Below are 24,636 nucleotides of genomic sequence, written 5' to 3' on the forward strand. Positions count from 1 at the left end.
GAATGGAGCTTTTCAAAGTAGCGATGTGGAGTATTGTGGGCTGATGGTCCTCCGTTCTCAACGAGTACTTGCTGGGAGCAAGAAGCCCCACAGACTCAGGTTTCGAACTCACGAGTATTGGCATGACTCGGCCGCTCGCTAGCCAGCCTGAAAATGCTGCGCTGTCATTGTTGTGCTATAGCTAACAGAAGCTGTGATTTTCAGGGAACTTTGTCGCAGTTGAGATACGTACAACGGTCGGACAGGTTCCGAATGGAGACCGACATGCTGCGCATCATCATCACCCTCATCATCATCATCATCATCATCATCATCATCATCGTCGTCGTCGTCGTCGTCGTCCACATCACCACCATCAGCCTACTCAGCTCCCCTGCAAAACGAAGGCCTCTCCTTTTAACCTTCTTTTTTTTTCTTTGTTGGCGGATTTGGACAATAACAAAAGGCATCAACGAGGGTAACTTCTAGAGTAGCCTAATTAGAAACGTGGCACGTTCAATTATTTTTGAACCTTCAAAAGCCAGTCCGATACACGCGGCTGGGCCTTCCAGACTTCTACGATCTTTCTGACGTTATCGCAGAAGTACTGCCTCGCCGGGCTGGCATCGATATCACTCTTGTGAAAATCCATGTGAGCCCTTCATATCCCCTTCAAGAAAAAACCATTAACAAATCATAAGGTGCACCATTACCGCCCTCTACACACAGGAACCGTACGCCGTGACAATCAAGAGGGAAGTCCTTTTTCAGGGTACGCTGGAGCACAACCCAAAGAGAGACCGCGTCCCAACAATCCAGGAACACATGTTCGATTGTTTCTGGCTTCTGACACAGGGTACATACCACACCTGCTCCGGTCCTGTTCTAGTGTCGTCCACCGTTTTCACACGAATTTCTTTATTTCATCCCTCTATCGGGTCAAAGGGACACTGAAGTGAATTGCTCAAGCTTCCGTTATTGCTTGCACTTCGTAGACTGGCTCAAATTACCATACTTTTTATCAGTTATCAAGTCTATGAGTCGGTAATTATTTCATGAAACTCGAAAGAAGAAAAACTACCATGAGCGGTCTACAGCAGCCGCTCCAACTAAAGGCTGTGATGTCCGGAGGAGGTGCACAGTGATTGGATGACGTCCAAAATTAGCATTCATGCAAGCTTCGGTTCCAGTTCTGTAAAACAACATGCTTGACATCCGACGTCATCATTGGATGGGCATTCTCGATATCTCAATAATCGCCATACCGCGCGTGTCATGTCGGCTGTAAAATACCTAAGGTAAGCCTCCTAAGACGGCTTGGCATCGTAGCAATCAATAACCAATGCCTACGCAGTGGATGAACGCCCTCCCCGTTACACCAGACGCTGAAATGGCATGCGCTTTTCCCGCATATTTGGAGCCTGCCTCACTCATGCAAGCATAGTAAAAGCCTGTTTGCACCAGGCCAAGGGTCTGCTGATTCTGGCCTGTGCCCTCTGCCCGCAAGCAGTAGGTACTTATGGCAACAGCGCGCCAACGAGAACTCGCTAGCGCGTCAGTTTCCGCGTCTGCGAACTCGCTCGTGGAGCAATGACGTTACGACAAAAAAAAAAAAGGGAAATCAGTATAGAAAACATGGGCCGAAGACGAAAAAATCAACTTTAAAGAAACGTACCATCGGAGATTCGAACTTGCGACTTGCAAACTAACATACCCAGCGCTCCACACAACAAGGCCAAGCACGAGCGCTGTCCGGCCGGCGCTGGAGGCCAGGTCATGATGACGGAGATGGCGGAACGTGCGAAGACGACGCTTGGACTTCTGGACTAAGAAGCCATCCCTACGCATATAACTGCTCAATAAAGTTTTCATCTCTCTCTCTCTCTCTCTCTCTCTCTCTCTCTCTCTCTCTCTCTCTCTCTCTCTCTCTCTCTCTCTCTCTCTCTCTCTCTCTCTCTCTCTCTCTCTCTCTCTCTCTCTCTCTCGCTCTCTCTCTCTCTCTCGCTCTCTCTCTCTCTCTCTCTCTCTCTCACTCCTGCGCTGGAATAATAAGGTATATATAGTATACCCAGTTTACACTTCTACTTATTTTTAGCATTTCAAGTAGCTTGGGTGACTGTTTGTTGTATAGCGCTCATGCAGTAAGTTTTCCCCAAATTTCCATAATATCTCACGTCTAGCAATTGCATTTCTTACTCAGAAAAGCGTCCGCGGATGTGAGGTCGTACTGCTGACCGCTGTGCTTGTTCACCGAGCGCAAAAAAGCGCTCCCTGCCCCCAAGTTTTACGCTGTACGGTAAAATTTTCAGTTGATTTTATTTCCTTAGTACCTATAATGGCTTCGCTGACTCTTCTCCCTTCTTCAAGTGACAAAAGGTTGATGTGGGCGAGTTGGTACATTATGCTAAAACATTAATCGGCGCTAAAACAGGGACGAAGAAGAAACACGTAACACACAACACAACACTCACGTATCACACAGTGTTGTGTGTTAGGTGTTTCATCTTCGTCCCTGTTTTAGCGCCGATTAATTTTTTCTTCAAGTGGCCTTGGATTTTCCTAGTAGCGTACCAGACGGCGAAGTGTCACCTGTGCGCTTATGAAGCGCCTGTCTGGAGCGACCCGGAATTGGAGCTTTATACGGTGTACAAACTAACAAACTAAATCAAGGCACATTATTCCATTCACAACCGTGTTGTGGCTTAGTTTCAACTGAGCAAACAAATTGCGACGACCCGTCGGCGGCCGGCGGACCAAACGCTGGGCCGACTGACCATGTCAGGAGGTCGGCGAGCCTTGCAGTAGCGCAGAAAAGCCAAGGCATTTCCTCCTGACGTTACACGAAAATGCCGCAGAAAACGAGCGAGGATGCGGAGAGGAGGACAGCATTTTCAAATTGATTTTTCTAGAAAATAATTTTTTTTCGGCGTGATCTATCAATCTACGGGTTGCTACGACCATGTGCGCTTTCTGTTTTATGGCATTCTTTTACCATGTCTTTCGTATCAGGTGGAATGATCAATATTGATTGTTTTATCCATCTCGGTGTTTGCAAAGCTCTATATAAAGGATTTGCGTGGGTTCATGTTGTCGGTGCGTGCGTCATTTGTCGGGACAGGGCAAGACCTACGATAGCCTGCGCCAAAGTTTTATTTCCGTTTTTCTATAGATTAACCTGTTCGTAACAGGCAGACAGACAGACAGACAGACAGACAGACAGACAGACAGACAGACAGACAGACAGACAGACAGACAGACAGACAGACAGACAGACAGACAGACAGACAGACAGAGTGTTTGTTGGATTGCTTTTGTTCTCTTTGTGTAGAAATGGAAGAAGAATACCGCTCAAATTTCATTAATACTGTATAAAACTTATATCAAAGCTGCGGTGGTGACAACCATTTTTCAGTGGGGCCCTCGTTAGAGGGATGACAAAATGTCTGTTTCATCGAACCAGCCCAGTGGTGATAGCGGAGCGCAGTGCCCACTGTTGGTGCTGGGGTCTTATATTTCCATGTCCAACGGTCTTCTTTTCAGATCTAGCCTGGTGCCGAAAAAGGGACCTCGTGGAGAATGCGTGTGGGCAGCCGCAGCGGGCGTGATGCACCGCACAAGCGACAACTGTCCGGAAGATGGGGTTGTTCGCCCGACAGGAACCTGCACAGAGCTCGTTCAAGGGTGCAGTCAAAGAACTTGGGGCACGCGGATCTCTCTGCTATAGCCAGGAGCCGCTTGCGTGCCTTGTCCAGGGCTGCCTGCTCACTCACTCCAACGGGCAGGCCCCGCAGGAGCCCCGACATCACGCTGTCGTCCACGGGGAGAACTCACGTGTAGCAGCGGTAGATAGCGTGCTGCAAGTCTTCGTGGCGCACGTTCAGCTCGTCCGAGCTGAGCAGCTCCTGCAGGATTGCGACAGAAAGGTCCATGAATGGGTCGCAACGCTTGCCGGCCAAGTGGAAATGATGGTTAACGGTGATGACCACGGCCTCTTTGAAGTACGGGTTGGGGTAGCGGAGGGCCACAGTCGGCAGACAGCCGCAGTTGTCGGGGTCCTCGCTGAGCCGGCGGTGGGCCGGACACTCGCCCACGGCGGCATCCAAGAGGAGCATGTCGGCGGCCTCCAGGGATTCAAGCCCGTCGTTTCGTGTCATGGGCAGCTCCTTCGAGTAGAGAATAGACCGCAGGACCCTGACCTCAGGTTCTGAGACCACACGGGGGAGCACATCCCGACGACCGCCGTACTGTCCGCAGACCGAGTACCGCAAGAAAAGTCTCACTTTGCACCACAAGGCCTTTTGCGTCCCGAATGCGCTGACGTCTCTGGTGCCGACGACGCTGTCGTCGGCACCAAAAGGAGCCGTTCACCGTTTGGGCGAAACATGGCTGCCGTTCACCGAGCGTCCCTGCTGTTGTGCATTCGGTGGCGACGAGGAAGAGAACGAGCATCTCGAGCTCCAGTTGCTTCGCCTCATCCTCGTCGAAACACGAGATACTGCTATGTATTAACAAATTCTTTACCTCAGCGTTTCCCTCTCATTATCTCATTTTCCTGGCGCCTATAGTTATTTTATTATTTAGTTTAACAAAAAAAAGAGGAACATAGGGTATGTTGACCAATCATCAGTCTGGGCACGTTAGCTACTTAAAAACACGATCATCATGAAGAGTTATTCAATAAAACATCTGATTGCCGCTATTGTAGTGGTACGAGAATAACAATCGAAACAAAACAAATGAATACTAAGGAAAACCATGTAAGCGGGAGACCATATTTTCCCTCGTACCGTATTCGCTCTAGTTTTTAGATAGCACGTTACGTGCATATTGTTTTTGTGACAGTGAGGTGTCCGCGGCGCGTCGACACACAGGCTCACTGAAGGATGTGGCGTGATAGTCGCAATGTTGTTGTAGATGCATGTGCTAAACAAACACTACTTGTAGTCCTGAAACTCATGGACCAGGCCCATATCACACAACATGAGGACACATATTTACTACGGACGCGCCTGTAATTCTCTGATTACGTTGTTCATATTACGGAGATGAGAACTAAAAAGTTATTCGCCCCTTTCCTAAGCCAAGAGGTAAACACGTGAAGCGTGATGGTATACAGATGGGGTTGTTCGTTTTCGGGTTTTACCCGATGTTTACACCCCAAACATGGCTTGAAACTCGGGTTAAATCTTTTTTCATTCCGAATGAACCTTTCAAAGTATGGACTTGCACAATCGTGCACTCACGGTCCGCCGTTCTCAGCCAGTACTTTCTAAAGGCAAGCTCCTCAAACGCAGCCTTCGAACTGATTGGGTATTGGCATGACTCAACCGCTCTCTACTCCAGGCGGTCAAATGCGCACTGACATTGTTGTGCCTAAGTAACGGAAGCTGTGTTATCAAGATAATTTTCTCTCAGCTGAGGCACGTTCAACAACCGCACAGGTATCGATAGAGACCGACGGGTTGCGCATGCAGATAAGGTATGTCATGAAATTGTAAAAAAAAAATGATGACCAGCTTTTCGTCACTAAAATGTTTCAGTTCTTAAAAGTTACCAATACCGTTTACTGTCATAATTACTGATTCATTTCCGAACAAACACCAAATATCTCATCGCATTTGTTAGATAACCCCTATGTACCCCTTAGTACCAGCTTAAAGCAAACACCCATTTTAACGCTCTAGATTTAAGATGCTTGTGATACCTTCGGATAAAAAACTCGGTGTATAACTGATCGAGTTGTTGGCTTTTGGGTAAAACCCGATTTCACCCCATATTTACACCCTGAACATCTGTCAGAAGCATCAGGTAAAGCCCGATGTCTCCCCGAATGGGGCTTTTCAATGTAGCAATAGGCGCTATTGTGGGCTGACGGTCCTCCGTTCTCGACCAGTACTTGCAGGGAGCAAGCCCCCACAGACACAGTTTTTGAACTCACTTGTATTGGCATGACTCTGCCGCTCGCTAGCCCAACCTGAAAATGCTTCGCTGTCATTGTTGTGCTATATCTAACGGAAGCTGTGATGTCCAGAGAACTTTCTCACAGCCGAGTTACGTTCAACGATCGGACAGGTCCCAAAAAAGACCGCCATACTGACTTCTTCATCATCATCATCCTCGTCGTCTTTGTTGTCGTCGTCGTCATCATCGTCATCGTCCGCCTACTCAGGTCCACCGCAGCACGAAGACCTCTTCCATTAACCTTCAACCGCTCCTGTCGTGTGCTGCGGGCGACCACAGTTTACATTGGAATTTCTTTACTTCTTCCCTCCATCGGGTTAATGGACTTTCCCTTCTTCCAGACCCATCTATTGGTATCCACTCTGTCAGCTTTATTGTCCACCGGTTGTCGTTTCATCTCACTACATGGCCAGCGCAAGCCCCTTTATTTTGTTTTATTTGAAGTATGATATCTTCTACTCTAGTTTGTTCTCTGATCCGGGTAGGTCGTTTCCTGTCCATGAGTGTTATTTCTACCATTATTCGTTCCATGGCCCGTTGAGCAGGCAAAAGTTTGCTTTCCAGTTGTTTAGTAAGGTTCCAAGTTTCAGCTTCGTATTTCTTCACCGGTAGTATGCATTGATTGTAGAGTTTTCTTTTCAGTGATAGGGGTACCTTACTTTCATCTGCGAGTGCTCCACAACCTTTACTGCTTCTTCACCGGATTTTCATCCGTGGTTGGGGTCAGCACTAACCATCTGTTCTAGGCAATGATATTCTTTTACTTCTTCCAGCCTTTGGCTTCATAAGCTGAAGAGGGCGGTTTTGAAATGCTTATTCATCATTACGATAAATTTATTTATATTTATTTTTAATCCCACGGCGGCGCTTTCTGATTGTGGTTCCTGAAGCATTGTTTGCAGGTTTTCTGTAGACTCACTCAGCAAGACTGCGTCGTCCGCAAACCTCAAATGGCTCAAGTATTCCCCGTTTGTCTTTAATCCTATGTTTTCCCAGTCAAACCTTCTAAATACCACCTCCAGAGGTGCTGTGAATAGTTTTGACCAGATTGTATTTCCCTGTTTTACTCACTTTCGGATCAGAAATTTATCGCTTTGCTTGTGGAGGGTTATCCTTCCCGTACATTCCTTATATATGTTCTCTAGTCTTTTTTTTTCATTTCATTTTTTCATTTCAAGTCTGCATTTATTTCACGATTTTTGGTACACAAGGAGGTGGGAGAAAAAGCCACCCAACGGTAGCTTGACGAGGCCCCTGCCTCCTGTAACATGGACAACATTGAGCACAGTACATACAAGAGCATGTTGTTGTCAATATAGACAAAAGAATATGTTGTCAATTTTTCAACATTGTATAAATACATAGTTACGCACAGATACAATAGATACATACATACGCAAATGTAAAATCAACTTGATATGCATGCCAAAATTCCGGTGTAACCCGAATGATTGGAAGTCAGAAGTGTAACAAGTGTTTACACCGACATACGAATGCAAGAAAGGCCAATACAATTTTTCATACTTATACATCGGCATCGATCTTCCAGTAAACACACAATTTATTTAATAAAATCAGGCGTATGACACAAGAAAATATTAGAAAGTTCAAAGTAATTAATCATGAAGGTATAGCACAAACACTTGTTTAAAGGGGCCCTGAAAGGCGTTTTGACCACACTAAATTGACTAGCGCAATCGTTAGATTTGGTCTTCAACATCATCTGTGCCAAGTATTACTCTTTTACGCGCAGCGGAAAGCTCACACTTTTGTTGCAAAGTTTGTCGCTTTTTTCTCACCCTTTCCTTCGTGTTTTTGGACGCCGCCATCTTCACATGTCTACATCATCGATTCCCAGATGTTCGTCATGAGCTAGACATCCTGCTATTGGGCGGCTTTTTCACGCACTTCCGGCAAAGAGATGAGTCGTCTGCTCAGCGTCGGCTCGCCGGCTGATCTGCCAGCGGAGTGCTTGGACATTTTACCACAAACGAAACAAGTGTAACCAAACGCTTAACCGTTTGTATTGAATGCAACAGGGCCATAACACGACATGAATATTCTCTTACTTGAGTACGTTCCATAACGAAAGCGTTGAAGCCCCGTGGCACTTCTTTCTTGCAATCGCAGAGAACGCCCTGAGCCGAATGCCCGGGTTTGACGCATACATTTTATTCAACTTCCAAACAATCCAGAGATGCGTTTCGAACGAACACAACGTCACAACATGCGTTGCAAGATGAACCGCGATTGACAGACGATGGGTTGCCTCCTCCTGCCCCTCGTAAATTCGGCACTGACCTCGCGCGCGGTTTGCGGGGACGAACAGCAACTCTGGCGCACAAGCCGAGATGGCTTTTAGCCACGCACACTGCACATACGCCATGCGAGGTTGAGTCGTACGCCGCTTGAGAAAGATAATCCAGACCATGGGAAGCACTATCCACCCGCAGAAGCACAACGTCGCATTTCATCGCGAAACAAAGGCGTCCACAACACACACACCATCGCCTCCTGTAATGGCAAACGCATCTCGCACTTCCAAATGGGAGTGAGTAGTATGCCTGCAGTGTGCATATGCCGCGAGGTGGGGCCCCAAGCTGAACCGAGATCACGCAACCGTAACTGACTTCTAGAGCGGTTTGTGCCTTGTTTCCAGGGCAACCGATGTTTGATATTGTCAAAGAAATGGTGCTCGCTCCAGCGCTAGAAAGCTCAGAGCCGCGGAGGAGCATGTCTTGCCAACGTTGCCGCTCTCCACCACGCGTCGCCCCAAGCTGAACTGGCGTTTTGTACACGGGTTCTGTATCGGTTTAAAATGTCTTTTTCACATGCCGCCGCCAGGAATTACCACCGCCACAAAATAAGACCCGGCACCAGCGGGGCCACATCTGATACGGCGCTTTTTGGATAAACAATGCGCTGTGCATCAAGGGAGCGAGCGCAGGATCCTCCCCGTGCGGCTGTGAGTTCGCCGCCGATAAAGAGTCGCGTGCCCCCGATAGCAAAGTTCTGCAGCAACGTACACCGCGAAAGGGCAAGGCCAGGCCGCCGCACACATGCGGCCAGATTTTTCGTTCGCTTTTCCAGCCTTGAGCGGAGAGCGGGATTCATGGAGTCAACAAAGCTTGCCCGTAGCAGACGGCTGTGTGAGCAGCGCAATAGCGGAAGTACGTCACCGCCGAGGAGCGCAGCATCATGGGAGGGAAGGCTCGCCGTCAACAGCGGAGAGTAAGTTGAAAGGAGGAGGAAACGCGGCGCGACGATAACACGCGGTTTTTGATTTACGATTTCTCAGCTAATACTCATCGCTTCAACAAAATTCTTGCGGGAGGAGATTGCTAATACATTGCTTTATTTGGTTACATGTACATCCACGCATCGGCGGAAGGTATTTCAGGACCCCTTTAACAGATAAAGTATCTATGTCCTTCCCCAATCTGTGAAGGCCCTTTAGCAATACCGGTATTCTGCTTCGTAGCATACTGTCTCCGTAAGTGGTTCTGTTGAAAGAGACCGACCATAACTCCGGATGTCTCGTAACACGTGCATGAACATTTTTAAATAATTCAGAAATAATAACCAGGCTATTTGTACCTTTATTTCTTTCTGTAATTAGCTTCTTGCAGAGACGGTAATCATAGAAGTTTGGGATGCTAATCAGGTGAAGTTTTACTATCAGAGGACGCACGGGGTGGTCAGAGACGACGTTTGAAATATTTCTTATTATTCTATTCTGTAATCTAGTAGGTTTATGTATATTTGTAGAAGTAGTGGTACCCCACACAAGAAAACAGTATTCAATGTATGGTAAGAACAGTGATTTATATAGTAAGAGTCTAGTTTTCATTGGAAGCAAGTCTCGGTGACGGTAAAGTGCACCTGTGACACGTGATAGTTTAGTGACTACTTAATCTGTTTGTAAGTCCCAAAGCATATTTTCAGAAAATGTTACTCCTAGCGTCTTAAAACTACTTACTGTTTCAATGGGGGAGCCGTTCAGGAAAAGAGTTTGATTTTGATGCAGCTGTTTGTTTTTTGCTCGGAATACAACAGCTTTGGTCTTTTCAGTGTTTATAGCTAGTCCGTTGAACGATGCCCATTCACGAAGCTTAAGCAAAGTTTCATTTCCTCGTTTAAACAAAACTTCACAGTTAATATCTGAAATGAATAGACTTGTATCATCTGCGTAAATTACGAACTTGACTGAAGGATCAATTTGAACAATGTCATTGATATAAATGTTAAATAGGTAAGCTCCTAATATACTCCCCTGGGGGACTCCGAACACAGTCTCTTTTTTTGAGGAATGGTGATTATTTATTGAAACATATTGGGTACGATTACTTAAATATGACTCGATGATATCGTGCGCTATGCCACGTATACCATAGGATTCCAATTTTAAAGCAAAGCTTTTTACCTCTACCCCCCAAGGGTTCTTTCGCGACCGTTGGTGTCACCAGAAAACTCCAGCGAACAAATAAAATAATTTATTGGCACCGCCGGGAATCGAACCTGGAACTAATACACTAACAAAGCGAAAGCCCATTGGCTTACCGATTTAGCTACGAGCCCACGCGAAGACTGGGAAGACAGGTGGTGTACTCACCAAACACATCTACGAGTTTACCCCCTGCGTTCTCACTGAATGCCACGTGAAAGCGTAACACGACCACTCACGCCCACCTAGCGGCCCTGTGCGCACCTTGCTCATTTGCTAAGAGTTAGAAAAATTAAAGCAAGCTAAACCAGTGCATAGCATCTCACTTCTAGTACGCCAATGTGCTAAAGCCTGTGGCCTCCACTGTTCACGCGAAAAATCACAGCTCCTTGTCGTCCGCCCTCACGCCAAATCAAGGAATACATTCAAATACTCCTTGATGGCCAGGCCATCACTCCAATCACCAGCGTCAACATCCTGGGCCTACATCTCGAGGCTAACACCAAGAGTGACGTCTCCTTGCAGCGCCTCAAAAACAGCATTAATCAAAGCATACACATGATCAGGCGAGTTGCCACCAAGAAGCGAGGCCTAAAATAATCCGGTACCTTTCAATTAATTGAAGCTTTTGTCCTCTCGAGAATCACTTACGTCAACCCCCTGTCTTCTTCTCAACAAAAAAGACATAGAGATGCTTTATATAATGATTAGAAAAGCGGTCGAGCAGGCCATTGGTCTTCTCATGAGTGCGTCCACACAGAGGCTGCTTAGCACGGGGCTCCACAACACGGTGGAAGAGCTGATAGAAGGCCATCTTTCTAACCAGAAGGTCCGACTCAGAACTGTGGTGGGTAACCGCATGCTTCACCAGATTGGCTGTAGCCCAGAATGTCACTCCGCTTGACGTACTCCCAGACGCTTGGCGACTAAAACTAAAGATGCTCCCTTTGCTTAGAAATATGAACCCCTCACATGACGAGAGTCACCGAAAAGCACGGGCTCAAGCGCGAAACACCACTCTCGGTGGGGATCATGCAGTTATCTACACAGACGCCTCCAATCATCGAGGGCAGCAATACGCCATCATCGTGGCTACCTCCAGAACCAACCTCCTTGCGTGTACCTAAATTAGGACCCAAGAAATGACGGTAGCAGAAGAGGCAGCCATCACCCTGGCTCTCACTCAACCAGGGGTTCGGAGGGTAGCCACCGATTCCCAGCAAGCCTACTGGAAAAACCAGTGGTGTTGGGTGTCCTCACCTGCACTGTGCGTGCTAAAAAACCACTCTCCAAACGGTTCCATTCAGCTCATCTGGACACCCCCTCACGCTTCAATGGAGGGCAACAAATACGCCCACCCAACAAGCCTGCGATTTTACCTCCCGTTCTATGGAGCTGCACGAGGACCGTCACCCGCTTGTCACGTTCAGGGAGATAACCCAGCATTATCGCCTTCTGAGATAGACCGTACCTTCGCCTTACCCTGACCTTTCCAGAGCACAACAAACTACCCTACGGCTCATACAATCCGGGCTCCTTCCCACAGCCTACGTGTCTTCACTTAATGCATCCGAATTGCTACGACGCTGAATGTAAATTTTGCTCAGAAGTAGGAACACTCCACCCCGTAATCGGGGTGCGCGACTTTAGCCCTGAGCATCCTCCTCTCTTTCCGTCAACTACCCAACATGAGCAATGGGAGATGCTGCTGTTCAGGCTCTCTCAACCTACCCAGCTTCAGCGGGTGGACAGAACACAGGCCGCGCGGTCTGCATATGGGCCCCACAGAAGAAGAAATCACTCCCCACGGCTGCACTCTGGGCCGTTCAGAAATCTGAACAGAAGTATTTCTTCCTCCTTCTGCTCCTTCTCTGCCGCAAATCTCGTCGCCTTTGTCCGCGGCGCAGAGGCGGAGTAGTCAAATCGTCTAATACCGGGTTGGAGCTTTAATTTTATATAAAAAAGATTCCACTCTTGTGCTTCACCAATACAACTCAACCAAACACCGTTCATGCATCATGCAATCATTTAACCTTACCAAGAATATCTCTTTGAAGTAATAAATGGTGTGGTTAAGGGCAATTCACTTTTTTCTGGTTTTACTATTTGTAGAGCGATGTCAGTGAATTTAAGTGACGTCGCATGGGAAATCGTTATGGGTGCCGTTTACAGCTTTGCTTTCCAACCACATTCACGGGGTGGATTGGCGCGATTTTTTTGCTTTTCGCCTCCATCAGAAAAGCGGCCGCCACGGCCGGGAATCGAACCCGGGATGTCGTGCTCAGCATTCCGAGTAATTTCAAAGCATTCAAGCCAATTTCCAGTACTTACTTTCATTCTCCAAATTTGCGACATAATAAGCGTTTACTCCTCCTCCAGGTAATTCCAAAAAGGACAATTAAATTGTGAGTAATTTCAAGTAATGTCAAGCAATCCAAAGTAATGTCAGGTAATTCCAAATAATTTCAACCAAGTCAAATCATATCCCAAAAACTTCCAAGTAGTTACACGTAATTCAAAGTGAGTACAAGTAATTTGAAGTTAACAAAATGAATTCTGCATGTATTTCTTCAAAGCCTCATCTAACGAAAATCAGAGGTGAATTCTGCCTGTAATTTCCTTTCCACGCTGGTTCCGGACCTCTCAAGCACGAAAGCGATGGTTTTTAGAACAGCCGTGAATTGTCGGTTACGGAAACCTAAAGCGCGGTTAAACTTACGGAAAGCTACGGAAAGCTAAAGCTAAAGCTAAAGCGCGGTTAAACTTCCATGCAAGCGGCGGCGACGGCAAGAAGCCTTTTTGCTAACTTCGAAAAAGTGATAACGCCGCTCTGCCGGTCGCGGACACGAAACAAAACAAACATACTTTCACGGCAATATCGACTACTCGCGCGTGAATTTTCATCGGCAGGCATAGAACAGTTCGTTCCTGAGAAGACTTCGTTTAGAATTTGATGTAAGTTTGTGGGAGATGTCGTCGATGGCAAAGTCTCGTCCCGTAATCAAAGAAAACTTAAACTTATGACGCGAAAATTTAGAGTCATTAGGGTCTCGGTATGTGATACATAGCACGGGATGGACGTCGCATTAAAATAAAATATTAATTTCTGTGCCCCAGTAGGACGCGAGGAGCATAATTCAATTTTGTCGTTGGCTGGCTTCAGACTTAAGGTCAAGTATTTCTATGCTGGCGATGCGGTGAAAAAGTGTGTGGAGAGTAGAAGTTTTGTATTCCAAATATCCTCTAGATAGGATCCCTACCTACAGCATAAACTGGCTCGAGAAAATCTGAAAGACTTAGTTGCGGAGTGTATCGTATGACTAGAACATGGTAGATGAAAATGTTTTTAGGAGATATAATAAGTCCTGGACAAATAAATGTTGCAGTTCTAAATTGCCTAGACGTACTAAGTTTGAAGTTTAACTTCATTAGCTTAAAGGGGCCCTGAAAGGCATTTTGAGCACACTAAATGAACTAGCGCAACCGTTAGATTGGGTCGTCAACGTCCTCTGTGCCAAGTATTACTATTTTACGCGCAGCGGAAAGCTCACACTTTTGTTGCAAAGTTTGTCGTTTTTTTCTCACCCTTTCCTTCGTATTTTTGGACGCCGCCATCTTCACATGTCTACATCATCGATTCCCAGATGTTCGTCATGAGCTAGACATCCTGCTATTGGGCGGCTTTTTCACGCACTTCCGGCAAAGAGATGAGTCGTCTGCTCAGCGTCGGCTCGCCGGCTGATCTGCCAGCGGAGTGCCGGAATGCTTGGGCATTTTACGACAAACGAAACAAGTGTAAAACAAACGCTTAACCGTTTGTATTGAATGCAACACGGCCATAACACGACATGGATATTCTCTTACCTGAGTACGTTCCATAAAGAAAGCGTTCAAGCCCCGTGGCACTTCTTTCGTGCAATCCCAGAGAACGCCCTGAGCCGAATGCCCGGGTTTGACGCATACATTTTATTCAGCTTCAAAACAATCCAGAGATGCGTTTCTAACGAATACAACGTCACAACATGCGTTGAAAGTCTGAACCACGATTGACAGAGGATGGGTTGCCTCCTGCCCGTCGTAAATTCGGTACTCACCTCGCGCGCGGTTTGCGGGGACGAACAGCAAGTCACTTACCTCTGGCGCACAAGCCGATGGCTTTTAGCCACGCACACTGCACATACCCCATGCGAGGTTGAGTCGTACGTCGCTCGAGAAAGATTATCCAGACCATGGGAAGAACTATCCACCCGCAGAAGCACAACGTCGCATTTCATCGCGAAACAAAGGCGTCCACAGCACACACACTATCGCCTCCTGTAATGGCAAACGCATCTCGCACTTCCCAATAGGAGTGGGTGGTACGCCTGCAGTGCCCACATGTCGCGAGGTGGGGCCCCAAGCTGAACCGTGATCACGGAACCGTAACTCACTTCTGGAGCGGTTTGTGCCTTGTTGCCAAGGCAACCGATCTTTGAGATTGTCAAAGTAATGGCGCTCGCTCCAGCGCTAGAAAGCTCAGAGCCGCGGCGGAGAATGTTTTGCCAACGTTGCCGCTCTCCACCACGCGTCGCCCCAAGCTGAACTGGTCACATGATTGAAGCGTTTTGTGCACGGGTTCTGTATCGGTTCAAAATGTCTTTTTCACATTGCGCCGGCAGGAATTACCACCGCCGCAAAATAAGACCCGGCACCAGCGGGGCCACATCTGATACGGCGCTTTTTGGATAAACAGTGCGCGGTGCATCAAGGGAACGAGCGCACGACCCTCCCCGTGCGGCTGCGAGTTCGCCGCCGATAAAAAGTCATGTGCCGCCAGCAACGTACACCGCGAAAGGGCAAGGCCAGGCCGCCGCATACAAGCGGCCAGATTTTTCGTTCGCTTTTCCAGCCTTGAGCAGAGTGCGTGCGGGATTCATGGTGTCAACAAAGCTTGCCCGTAGCAGACGACGGTCTGAGCAGCGCAACAGCGGAAGTACGTCACCGCTGCGGAGCGCAGCATCATGGGAGGCAAGGCTCGCGCGCCGTCAACAGCGGAGAGTAAGTCGAAAGGAGGAGGAAACTCGGAGCGACGATAATGCGCGGTTTTTGATTTACGATTTCTCAGCTAATACTCATCGCTTTAACAAAATTCTTGCGGGAGGAGATTGCAAATACATTGCTTTATTTGGGTGCATGTACATCCATGCATCGGCGGAAGGTATTTCAGGACCCCTTTAAGAGGGCAATTATTCTCCAGACCATCAATGAAACAGTTTTTATTCAGCAGTGGACGCCAAGAAACAGCGAATAAATGTATTATCGTCTTTCCAAAATTAGGGGCTTAGAGTTCGTTTTCCTAAACGCGTTCTGTGAACAAATGTGGTTTTCAGCTGAGTCGAGATTTGCTGTGGCAAATGCGGTCACACAATATGATAAACTTTCCTATTAAGGAAATCGAATGCCTTGGAGAAATCTACAAAAATTCCAAGAACTAATTTCTTGTTCTCAATAGCTTCAAGAATGAATTCTTTTTGGTCAAAAAGTGCAAGTTCGGTGGCACAGTTTTTTCGAAACCCATACTGGGATTTTGTTAGTGTGTGCTGTCTATCTGTAAAGGAGGTAAGTCTAGAATGCAGAAGTTTTTCTAATACCTTCGAAAAGATGGGCAAAATAGAAATAGGTCTGTAATTGCCAAGATTGTTCTTGTCGCCTTTTTTATAAATAACGACAACCTTCGCTATCTGCAGAGAAGAGGGGAACGTTCCGCTAGAAAAACAAATATTAAATACATGCATTAATGGAGTAGCAATCATATCCGCAACAAGTTTTAGGGGATGTGTTTGCATATCAAATGGATCGGAAGAATGACTATTATTGAGTTGCATAACTGCTGAGAAAACTTCTTGCTCGGTTACAGGAGTAATATATATTGTATCTAGGCATGGAGGATTCATGTACACCCGCCCAATTTTTTACCAATATCACGGGAGCGTCGACCGCTCCGTCGATCAGCGCCGTATGATGGAGCGATACGACAAACTCGGCGAGAGTAACCGCATGCGCATTAAGCAAAGGCCGCTGCTATCGTCTTGTGCTGGGCTGTTCCAAGAGCAGACAACCACCCCCGATTATTTTATTCGCTTATCACACTGCCCCCTGTTGTGCCAGAGCGCCTGGCCCAAAGGCGTTGCACGAGGCGACGCGCCGACAGCGAGGCTGAGTCACGCCTCTCCCTTTGTCGCTGCGGCGCGGCCGAATCCTGCATCTCGAAACACTGCGGCGCGGCCGAATCTCTCAGCGGAGAACGACCCAAACAAGGGCATGTCGCTACGCCCGGAGGCAAGGTCACGGAGACGGCGGCGGCATCGCTCTCCCTTTCCCCATTGGCGGCGCAGCTGACTCACCGCTTCGCTACCATTCGTCGGAATTCAAACTTCAGGCAGCGAGAGCCCTGATTGGAGCATTTCGAACTTCTTGGGGCCACAACGAACTCCCGGGCTATAAAAGAAGCCTGGAGGCTCTCATCGTCGGCTTTCCTCGGCGGCTTCTCTCCGGCACCAGTCTCTTCGGAAGCACCGAGTGAAAGAGTGCTGTCGCCTTTGTGCGAATGATGTAACTTTTGCTTACCCTGTATATACTGTATATAAATGTTACTTCAACTCTTCGCCGGCTCGAGGACTTCGTCGCTCTGCTCTGCGCCGCGTCGATAGCGGACGGAGCAAGGCGACATCGCTACACCGGTGACTGCGCTCGGGTGGCCAGTCGCAACAGTGGATGGCAGCTGCGGGATCGACCGGCAACGGCTACTACCTGGTGTGGTAAGCGCTCGACGTTTTCTCTCAGTTCACCAGACTTCTCTAGCACAGGTTATGGTAGTTTAGAGAAGGGCTGGGTGAAGCACTGTGTATAGCTTTGAGTGTTTCAAGCCTAGAGAAAGTGTTTGAAACCAAAGCTAGTGCCGAGAGGTAAACAAAGGAGCGTAGAGAATTACTTGCGCGTGCCTTACTAGTAGCTCGATAGTATAGGAACGGCAAGGGAATTCTAACGCGGGTAAGCAGCAAGAGGCCAGTGCAAACGATGGAGGGCCTTACAGTGAAGGAACTCATCGAAATTTGCCAGGAGCTGGGCCTTGACTTAGGCCGTGCGAAACGGAAGCAAGCAATTCTTGAAGTCTTGCGGAAGGAGAAAGTAACGGCTGAGGAAGTCAATGAGGCCAGGGCTGAAATCAAAGAGCGCCGCGAGCGCGAGGAAGCCGAAAAGAAAGAGCGCCGTGAGCGCGAGGAAGCCGAAAGGCAGGAACGGGAAGCCGAAAGGCAGGAACGGGAAGCCGTAAGGCAGTTCGAGTTGAAGCAGTTAGAGTTCCGGCAGGGGTCGCCGGCGCCTAGCGTAGCTTCTCCAAGGGCTCCTGCGAACGGTCCGAGAATTCGGGACCAACTGCCTCCGTTCGTTATTGGCGAGGACATGGCGAAGTACCTCGTTAAGTTTGAGCACGTTTGTGAGCGAAACGATATCGAACGGTCTCTGTGGGCGCAAAACTTGTTAGCCCTGCTTCCTGGAGAGGCATCGGACGTGATAACGTGCCTGTCGAAGGAGGCCTTTGAGAGCTACGACGAGGTCAAAGAGGCTCTTTTGAGGAAATACAGGTTGTCGCCTGAGGCTTTCCGGCAGAGGTTTCGGTTTGCGAAAAAGGGCAATGAGTCGCATATAGACTTCGCATTTCGTCTGAAGGCTGACCTAATTGAGTGGCTCAAAGGCGAGGAAGCCTATGACGACCGCGACAAAGTGGTTGAGTGCATAGCGCTTGAGCAATTCTACCGCTGCGTCGAAGACGACGTCAGGTTGTGGCTGCAGGATAAGCTCCAAGAAGTAAAGCTTAACAAGGCAGCAGAGTTAGCTGAGGAGTACTACACCCGCCGAAAGTTGCATTATAAGGCGGTGCGCATTGAAAAAGCGGACGGTAAGGACGCTTTTAGGAAGAAGCCCGAGGAAGGGAAACAGCTAGCGCGTCGCAGTTTTCGAAAAGACTCACCTCCTACGAAAGAAACTGTTGGGGAAGGCATAGATGAGTCTCGAAAATCGAACAGCGATGCTAAGCAGCGCGCGGATGCCGCCCGGGCATTTGAGTCGCGGAAGCAGATAATCTGCTACAACTGCAAAAAGGAAGGGCACATCGCGGCAAACTGTAAACAAAAGGTTGCATTCGCTACGATCCGAGAAACCGAAAAGAACATGCGGTTGCTCGAGCCCTACATGCAGGAGATAAACGTGAACGGCAAGAATTGCAGAGCACTCCGAGACTCCGCAGCAACTATGGACGTAGTCCACCCGTCACTAGTTTCTCCAAACGACTGCACAGGAGAATGCGCGTGGATAAGGCAAGTTGCCGAGGAGCAGAGCGTTTGCTTGCCGATTGCGAGGGTCGTCATTGAAGGCGGTTTTGGTAAGCTTAACACCGAGGCGGCCGTGTCCGCAGCGCTCCCCGAGCATTTTCCTTATCTCTTCTCTAATAGCTCGGAGCAACTGCTCAAAGAACAGGGAAAATCGTTCTTTACCAGTTTGGCGTGCATGGCACTCACGAGATCGCAGGCGCGGAAGCTCTCCCAGGAACTTGACACTACCCCAGCGAGCGAAACTGTAAAGGCGGGGGAGAAATGTAGCCAGAGCTGCGAGCCGACCGCACACTCTCGCGATAGGTTGGTTGAACCGCCAGCGGCCGAAGCGGATTGTGTCACCCCTTTCGGCGGAGAAACCGAAGCGGCGCCGCCGTGTGAGACGAACGATACGTTGTCCCCAGTCTCCGACAGCTGGCATGAGTTAATCAAGGTGGATCGAGCAACGTTCATTCGAGAACAGCAAAATGATAGCTCGATAAAAGCCTTGCTTGAGAATGTGAAACGGGGCGCAAAGAAAAAGAACGTTTCATTTCATGAGAAGTCCGGCTTGTGGTACCGCAGTTACACAGATGCAAAGGGTCAGAAGTACGAGCAGCTTTTGATCCCGGAAAAGTATCGCCGTCAGCTACTGGAACTCGCGCACGAAAACGCGTGGGCAGGGCACCTCGGTCTGAAAAAGACAAAGGCTCGACTTGCGCTAGAGTACTACTGGCCTAAATGCTGGAAAGACATCGAAGGCTTTGTGCGCTCTTGCGACACATGCCAAAGGGTCGGCAAGAGTACGGATAAGTGGAAGGCGCCTATGAAGTTGGTACCAGTCATAACTGAACCATTCCGTCGGCTGGTGATCGACATTGTTGGGCCTCTGCCCGAGTCCGAGAACGGTTGTAGGTACATTCTAACCGCCCTTTGTGTCGCGACAAAGTTCCCGGAAGCAGTGCCACTCAGAGAGCTCAATTCTCCTCAAGTGGTTGACGCGCTCCTTTCAATATTCGCTCGTGTCGGATTTCCTGCGGAAATTCAGTGCGACAACGGTAGCGTCTTCACTAGCTGCCTAACCTCGACTTTTTTTGAAAGGTGCGGGATCAAAGTGGTGCACAGCTCTATCTATCACCCGCAATCCAACCCAGTGGAGCGAATGCACTCAGTGTTAAAGCGAATACTGCGAGCCCTCTGCTTTGAGCGAAAACGCGATTGGGAAGCATGCGTACCTGCCGCTATGTTCGCTTTGAGGTCGGCTCCACACGAAAGTACGGGGTTTAGCCCTGCGGAGCTGGTGTACGGCCGGAGTCTCAGAACCCCGCTGCGAATGCTGCGCGAGTCTTGGGAAGGTTACAGTGAGGATCCAAACGTGGTGGAGTACGTTCTTAATCTACTGCAGAGGCTCGGGAAAAGTAAAGACCTTGTTGAGAGCCACATGAAGGCGGCACAAGCATTGTCGAAGGCGTACTACGACAAGTCGGCTAGGAAGCGTACGTTCGAAGTGGGTAACCTAGTGATGCTGCTGCGCCCTTCGAAGAAAAATAAGCTAGAAGTTCATTGGGAGGGGCCAGCGAAAGTAGTGTCGAAGCTATCTGACACAAACTACGAAGTAAAGCTAGGCAAACGGCAGAACAAAATCTACCACAGCAATTTGATGAAACCCTACATTCAGCGTCATGCTGTGGTGAACATAGCTTTGAATGCCGAGGATGAGGAAGGCGCAGATATTCTGACCTCTGCGGACCTGAAGGAAGGCACTTCGGATCTCCTGCGGGAGCAAGTGAGGTTAGAACCCTCTCTAAGCGAAGCGCAAAAGAAGGACTTGGAGAAGATAATTTTCGAGTTTGAGGATGTTTTCTCTGATCGGCCCGGAAAGACTACGCTAATCGAGCATGACATTGAGTTAACGCGGGACGAGCCGGTTCGTAGCAAGCCGTACCGATGTTCTCCCGTACAGAAACAGATTATGGCGGACGAGATCAAGCGTATGTGTGACCTTGGGGTCATTGTGCCGAGTGAGAGCGATTGCACCTCCCCTCTAATACTAGTTCAAGTACCTGGAAAGGACCCCAGGCCGTGCGTCGATTACCGGCGCCTCAACGCGATAACCCGAGACCAGACGTATCCGATTCCGAACCTCAAGGAGCGGGTGGAGACCGTATCCAAGGCGAATTACATTTCCACACTAGACCTCGTACGAGGCTATTGGCAAGTGCCCCTCTCTGAGCGTGCCAGCAGATACGCTGCGTTCGTTTCCCCGTTCGGAACCTTCCGTCCCGTCATGTTGAGCTTCGGTCTCAAGAACGCGCCGTATTGCTTTTCGAAACTAATGGATCATGTACTTCGCGGCCTCTCAGAGTACGCGCTCCCTTACCTCGATGATGTCGCCATCTTTTCGAACACATGGGAGGAGCATGTAGAGCACTTACGAGTCGTGCTGAGCAGGCTCAAAGAAGCCGGCCTAACAGTCAAACCGTCGAAATGTCACCTAGGTTGCGCCGAAGTGACGTACCTAGGACATGTAGTGGGGCGCGGCCGACGCAGACCGTCGGAAATCAAAGTAGCCGCGGTTCTAAACTATCGCCGACCAACGACTAAGTCCGAGATAAGGGCTTTTTTGGGTTTGGCTGGATATTACCAGCATTATGTGAGAGATTACTCCACACTCGCTAGTCCTTTAACTGACGCTCTCAGAAAGACTGAGCCAGTAAAGGTGGCATGGGACACCAAGAAGGAGGACGCGTTTCAAACGCTCAAACGAGCACTGAGCGAGGAGCCAGTCCTAATGGCCCCCGACTTTTCGAAGGGTTTCGTGATTCAGTGCGATGCGAGCGATCGTGGCATGGGAGCTGTACTATGCCAAGAGGATGCGAATGGCCGGGAACGACCAGTTTTGTACTTAAGCCGCAAGCTAACTTGCAGGGAAGAGGCGTACAGCACATCCGAAAAGGAATGTGGCTGCGTCGTGTGGGCAGTACAGAAGCTGGCGTGCTATGTAGCCGGTTCCCAGTTTGTTGTGGAAACTGATCATTGCCCGCTAACCTGGCTAAATAACATGTCCTCTAAGAGCGGTCGTTTGCTAAGGTGGAGTATGATACTCCAGCAGCACAATCTTGTCGTTCGCTACAAGAAAGGAAAGTTGAACGCTAACGCAGACGCACTAAGCCGTGCGTTCTAAGTAAAGCTGCGTTCATCCTCCCCGTGTCTTTCATTTCGCCTCTTCGTGAGCAGCTTTTATCTTAGCAGGTAGATGGGAGCAAAATTATTGCCCTCATTTGCTGCCTCAGTTGATTATTTCCGCACCGCGTGATTTCAAGTAATCAACCTTAGTTATCATTTAATGTCGTGTGTTACGTTTGACACTTAGTGTGAGTTCTTCCTTTAAGAGTTTTACGTCCCGCATGGGTCTCTTGGTGTAGAGGGTCCAAATTGGGGATAGACACTTAGCTAGGAGAGTTTGTCACGCTTTGGAGTCTGGTGTTCTGACGGAGGACAGAGGGTGCTTGCTTGCGCTGGGTGTTGCCTGTTGTCGGTCGGTTCTTTGCAAGCTCCAGAACGATGAGCAACCGGTGCTGAGGACAGACAGGAAGAGCCGGACGAAGCTGGTGGAGACACCTGGGCAGCACAGCGAGGTACCTGTGATCCGGACCTGGCGGGCGGTACCCGTTCATGGAGAGGAACTTGGTGGAGCCGCCCTTTTCCTGGGGCACTGGAGGTGTACCTGGATGAGCCTGGCAAACGAGCGCGCCCGGCATCCGAGCCACGTGGAGGCAGCTCGTCTTCACGGCGCATTGTCTGGCGGCGGGGGTGCTGTTGTGCCAGAGCGCCTGGCCCAAAGGCGTTGCACGAGGCGACGCGCCGACAGCGAGGCTGAGTCACGCCTCTCCCTTTGTCGCTGCGGCGCGGCCGAATCCTGCATCTCGAAACACTGCGGCGCGGCCGAATCTCTCAGCGGAGAACGACCCAAACAAGGGCATGTCGCTACGCCCGGAGGCAAGGTCACGGAGACGGCGGCGGCATCGCTCTCCCTTTCCCCATTGGCGGCGCAGCTGACTCACCGCTTCGCTACCATTCGTCGGAATTCAAACTTCAGGCAGCGAGAGCCCTGATTGGAGCATTTCGAACTTCTTGGGGCCACAACGAACTCCCGGGCTATAAAAGAAGCCTGGAGGCTCTCATCGTCGGCTTTCCTCGGCGGCTTCTCTCCGGCACCAGTCTCTTCGGAAGCACCGAGTGAAAGAGTGCTGTCGCCTTTGTGCGAATGATGTAACTTTTGCTTACCCTGTATATACTGTATATAAATGTTACTTCAACTCTTCGCCGGCTCGAGGACTTCGTCGCTCTGCTCTGCGCCGCGTCGATAGCGGACGGAGCAAGGCGACATCGCTACACCGGTGACTGCGCTCGGGTGGCCAGTCGCAACACCCCCAACCCGCCGTTAACGGGGCGAAGAGGGCAAGTGAAAGCGAGTGGTAACAGCAGTACGGGGTGACTGTCTGCTATTAGAACAGCCTAGCAGACGACGGCAGCAGCGGCCTTCGCTTAGTGCGCATGCGGTTACTCTCGCCGAGTTTGTCCTATCACCCCATCATACGGCGCTGATCGGCGGAACGGTCGACGCTCCCGTGATATTGGTAAAAAATTGGGCGGGTGTACTTAGAACTGTCGCCTGTAATTGTTGTAAAAGTCATATTCACAAGATGGTCATTGAAAGCATTCGCAAGAGCACTTCCTTTAACCTGCTTGCCATCCATCGTAACTTCGGTTACTACCGTGGGTGATTTAGAAACGTTGAAAATTGAATTGAGGTTCCTCCAAGCAGCAGCAGAATCACCGCTGCATTTCTCAAAAAGGGTATTGTAGTAATTATTCCTAGCCTTCGCTATTTCTTTGTTAAGTTTGTTGCGATATTTTTTGAACTTCTTAAGTAGATCAGTGTCACGATCGGTGAGAAATTCATTATACATGCAGCATTTTACTTTAATTTTACCTAAGAGATCAGGCGTCATCCAGGGTTTGCGAATTTTGCAAGGCGTCTTTAACCGCTTATATGGAAAGTTTTCGTCATAAAGTGATTTGAATTTTCCTAGGAAGGATTCAAAGGCTGACGGCGCATCTTCTTTTGAAAGAACGTCTTTCCAGTCGGTTGTGGCCAATTGCTCTCGAAATCTATTCAAATTTGTAGAAGAAATGTTTCTTACGAAAGACGCCGATTTATGAAACTTTTTAGATTGTTTGACAGCCATAAATATGGGAAGGTGATCACTCAAATCACAGGCTATGACTCCAGCTTTAATATTTGTAACACGAGAACCCACAAGAAAAAAATCAAGCAGGGTCGAAGAGTTAGTGCTTACTCTGGTTGGGTGGTCGATGACACTAGTTAAACCGAAGCTTTGGTACAACCAGGTTAGTTCATTTTTTATAGGACTATTAGATATCAAATCTATATTAAAGTCACCGCCACAGATTGTCTCAAGCTTATTCTGAGCGGAAAACCGGACTATATTTTCTAAATACGAAAGAAAAGCTGTGTGTGATCCAGAGGGAGGGCGATATACAACAGAAATGACGTACTTGTTCATGTTCAGTGATAACACTTCATAGTCGTTATGTGTGCAAGTAAATGTTTTAAGAAGTTCACAGCGGTACTCGCTTTTGACTAATATTGCTACGCCACCGCCGCGCCGAGTTAGGCGGTTTAAAAAAAAATGCGTTATATCCTGGCATTGTGAAAACATTATCACCATCAGCGAACCATGTTTCTGACAGCATAATTATGTCAAACTCAAAATCAATTTGAGTGAAAAATATTTCTAAGGACTCGTGTTTATTTCTAGCGGATTGAGCATTTAAGTGAAAAATTTTTAAACCTGATAAGTAATCATTACCAAGGTG

At 48.7% G+C, this 24,636-nt stretch overlaps 2 protein-coding genes across 2 annotated transcripts; one reads left to right on the forward strand and one right to left on the reverse strand.

Moving 5' to 3' along the window:
- Positions 1-3,806: 3,806 nt before the first annotated feature.
- Positions 3,807-4,428, reverse strand: LOC144172681 (kelch-like protein 10). The gene is made up of 2 exons (XM_077701316.1): positions 4,377-4,428; positions 3,807-4,183 (listed from the first exon to the last, which is right to left on the reverse strand). Exons 1-2 carry the CDS (start codon positions 4,426-4,428, stop codon positions 3,807-3,809), a joined length of 429 nt encoding a protein of 142 aa, XP_077557442.1.
- Positions 4,429-17,440: 13,012 nt separating this feature from the next.
- On the forward strand, positions 17,441-21,441 carry LOC144172682 (uncharacterized). Its single transcript, XM_077701317.1, has 3 exons — positions 17,441-19,252; positions 20,138-20,896; positions 21,433-21,441. The coding sequence occupies exons 1-3, from the start codon at positions 17,441-17,443 to the stop codon at positions 21,439-21,441; spliced, it is 2,580 nt and encodes an 859-aa protein (XP_077557443.1).
- Positions 21,442-24,636: the final 3,195 nt, after the last annotated feature.

Source organism: Haemaphysalis longicornis, unplaced genomic scaffold (assembly GCF_048455015.1).
Source record: "Haemaphysalis longicornis isolate Haplotype H1 unplaced genomic scaffold, Haemaphysalis longicornis Haplotype H1 scaffold_25, whole genome shotgun sequence".
Taxonomy (NCBI): Eukaryota; Metazoa; Arthropoda; class Arachnida; order Ixodida; family Ixodidae; genus Haemaphysalis; species Haemaphysalis longicornis.

Excerpts from the sequence above, each read along its gene's own strand:
- LOC144172682 (XM_077701317.1), top strand. The coding sequence starts at position 17,441 with ATGGAGGGCCTTACAGTGAAGGAACTCATCGAAATTTGCCAGGAGCTG. Across the intron at positions 19,253-20,137 it reads TAAAAGCCTTGCTTGAGAAT|AGGCTCGGGAAAAGTAAAGA; the intron begins GTGAAACGGGGC and ends AATCTACTGCAG.
- LOC144172681 (XM_077701316.1), bottom strand. The coding sequence starts at position 4,428 with ATGCTCGTTCTCTTCCTCGTCGCCACCGAATGCACAACAGCAGGGACG. Across the intron at positions 4,184-4,376 it reads CACAACAGCAGGGACGCTCG|AACCTGAGGTCAGGGTCCTG; the intron begins GTGAACGGCAGC and ends GTGTGGTCTCAG.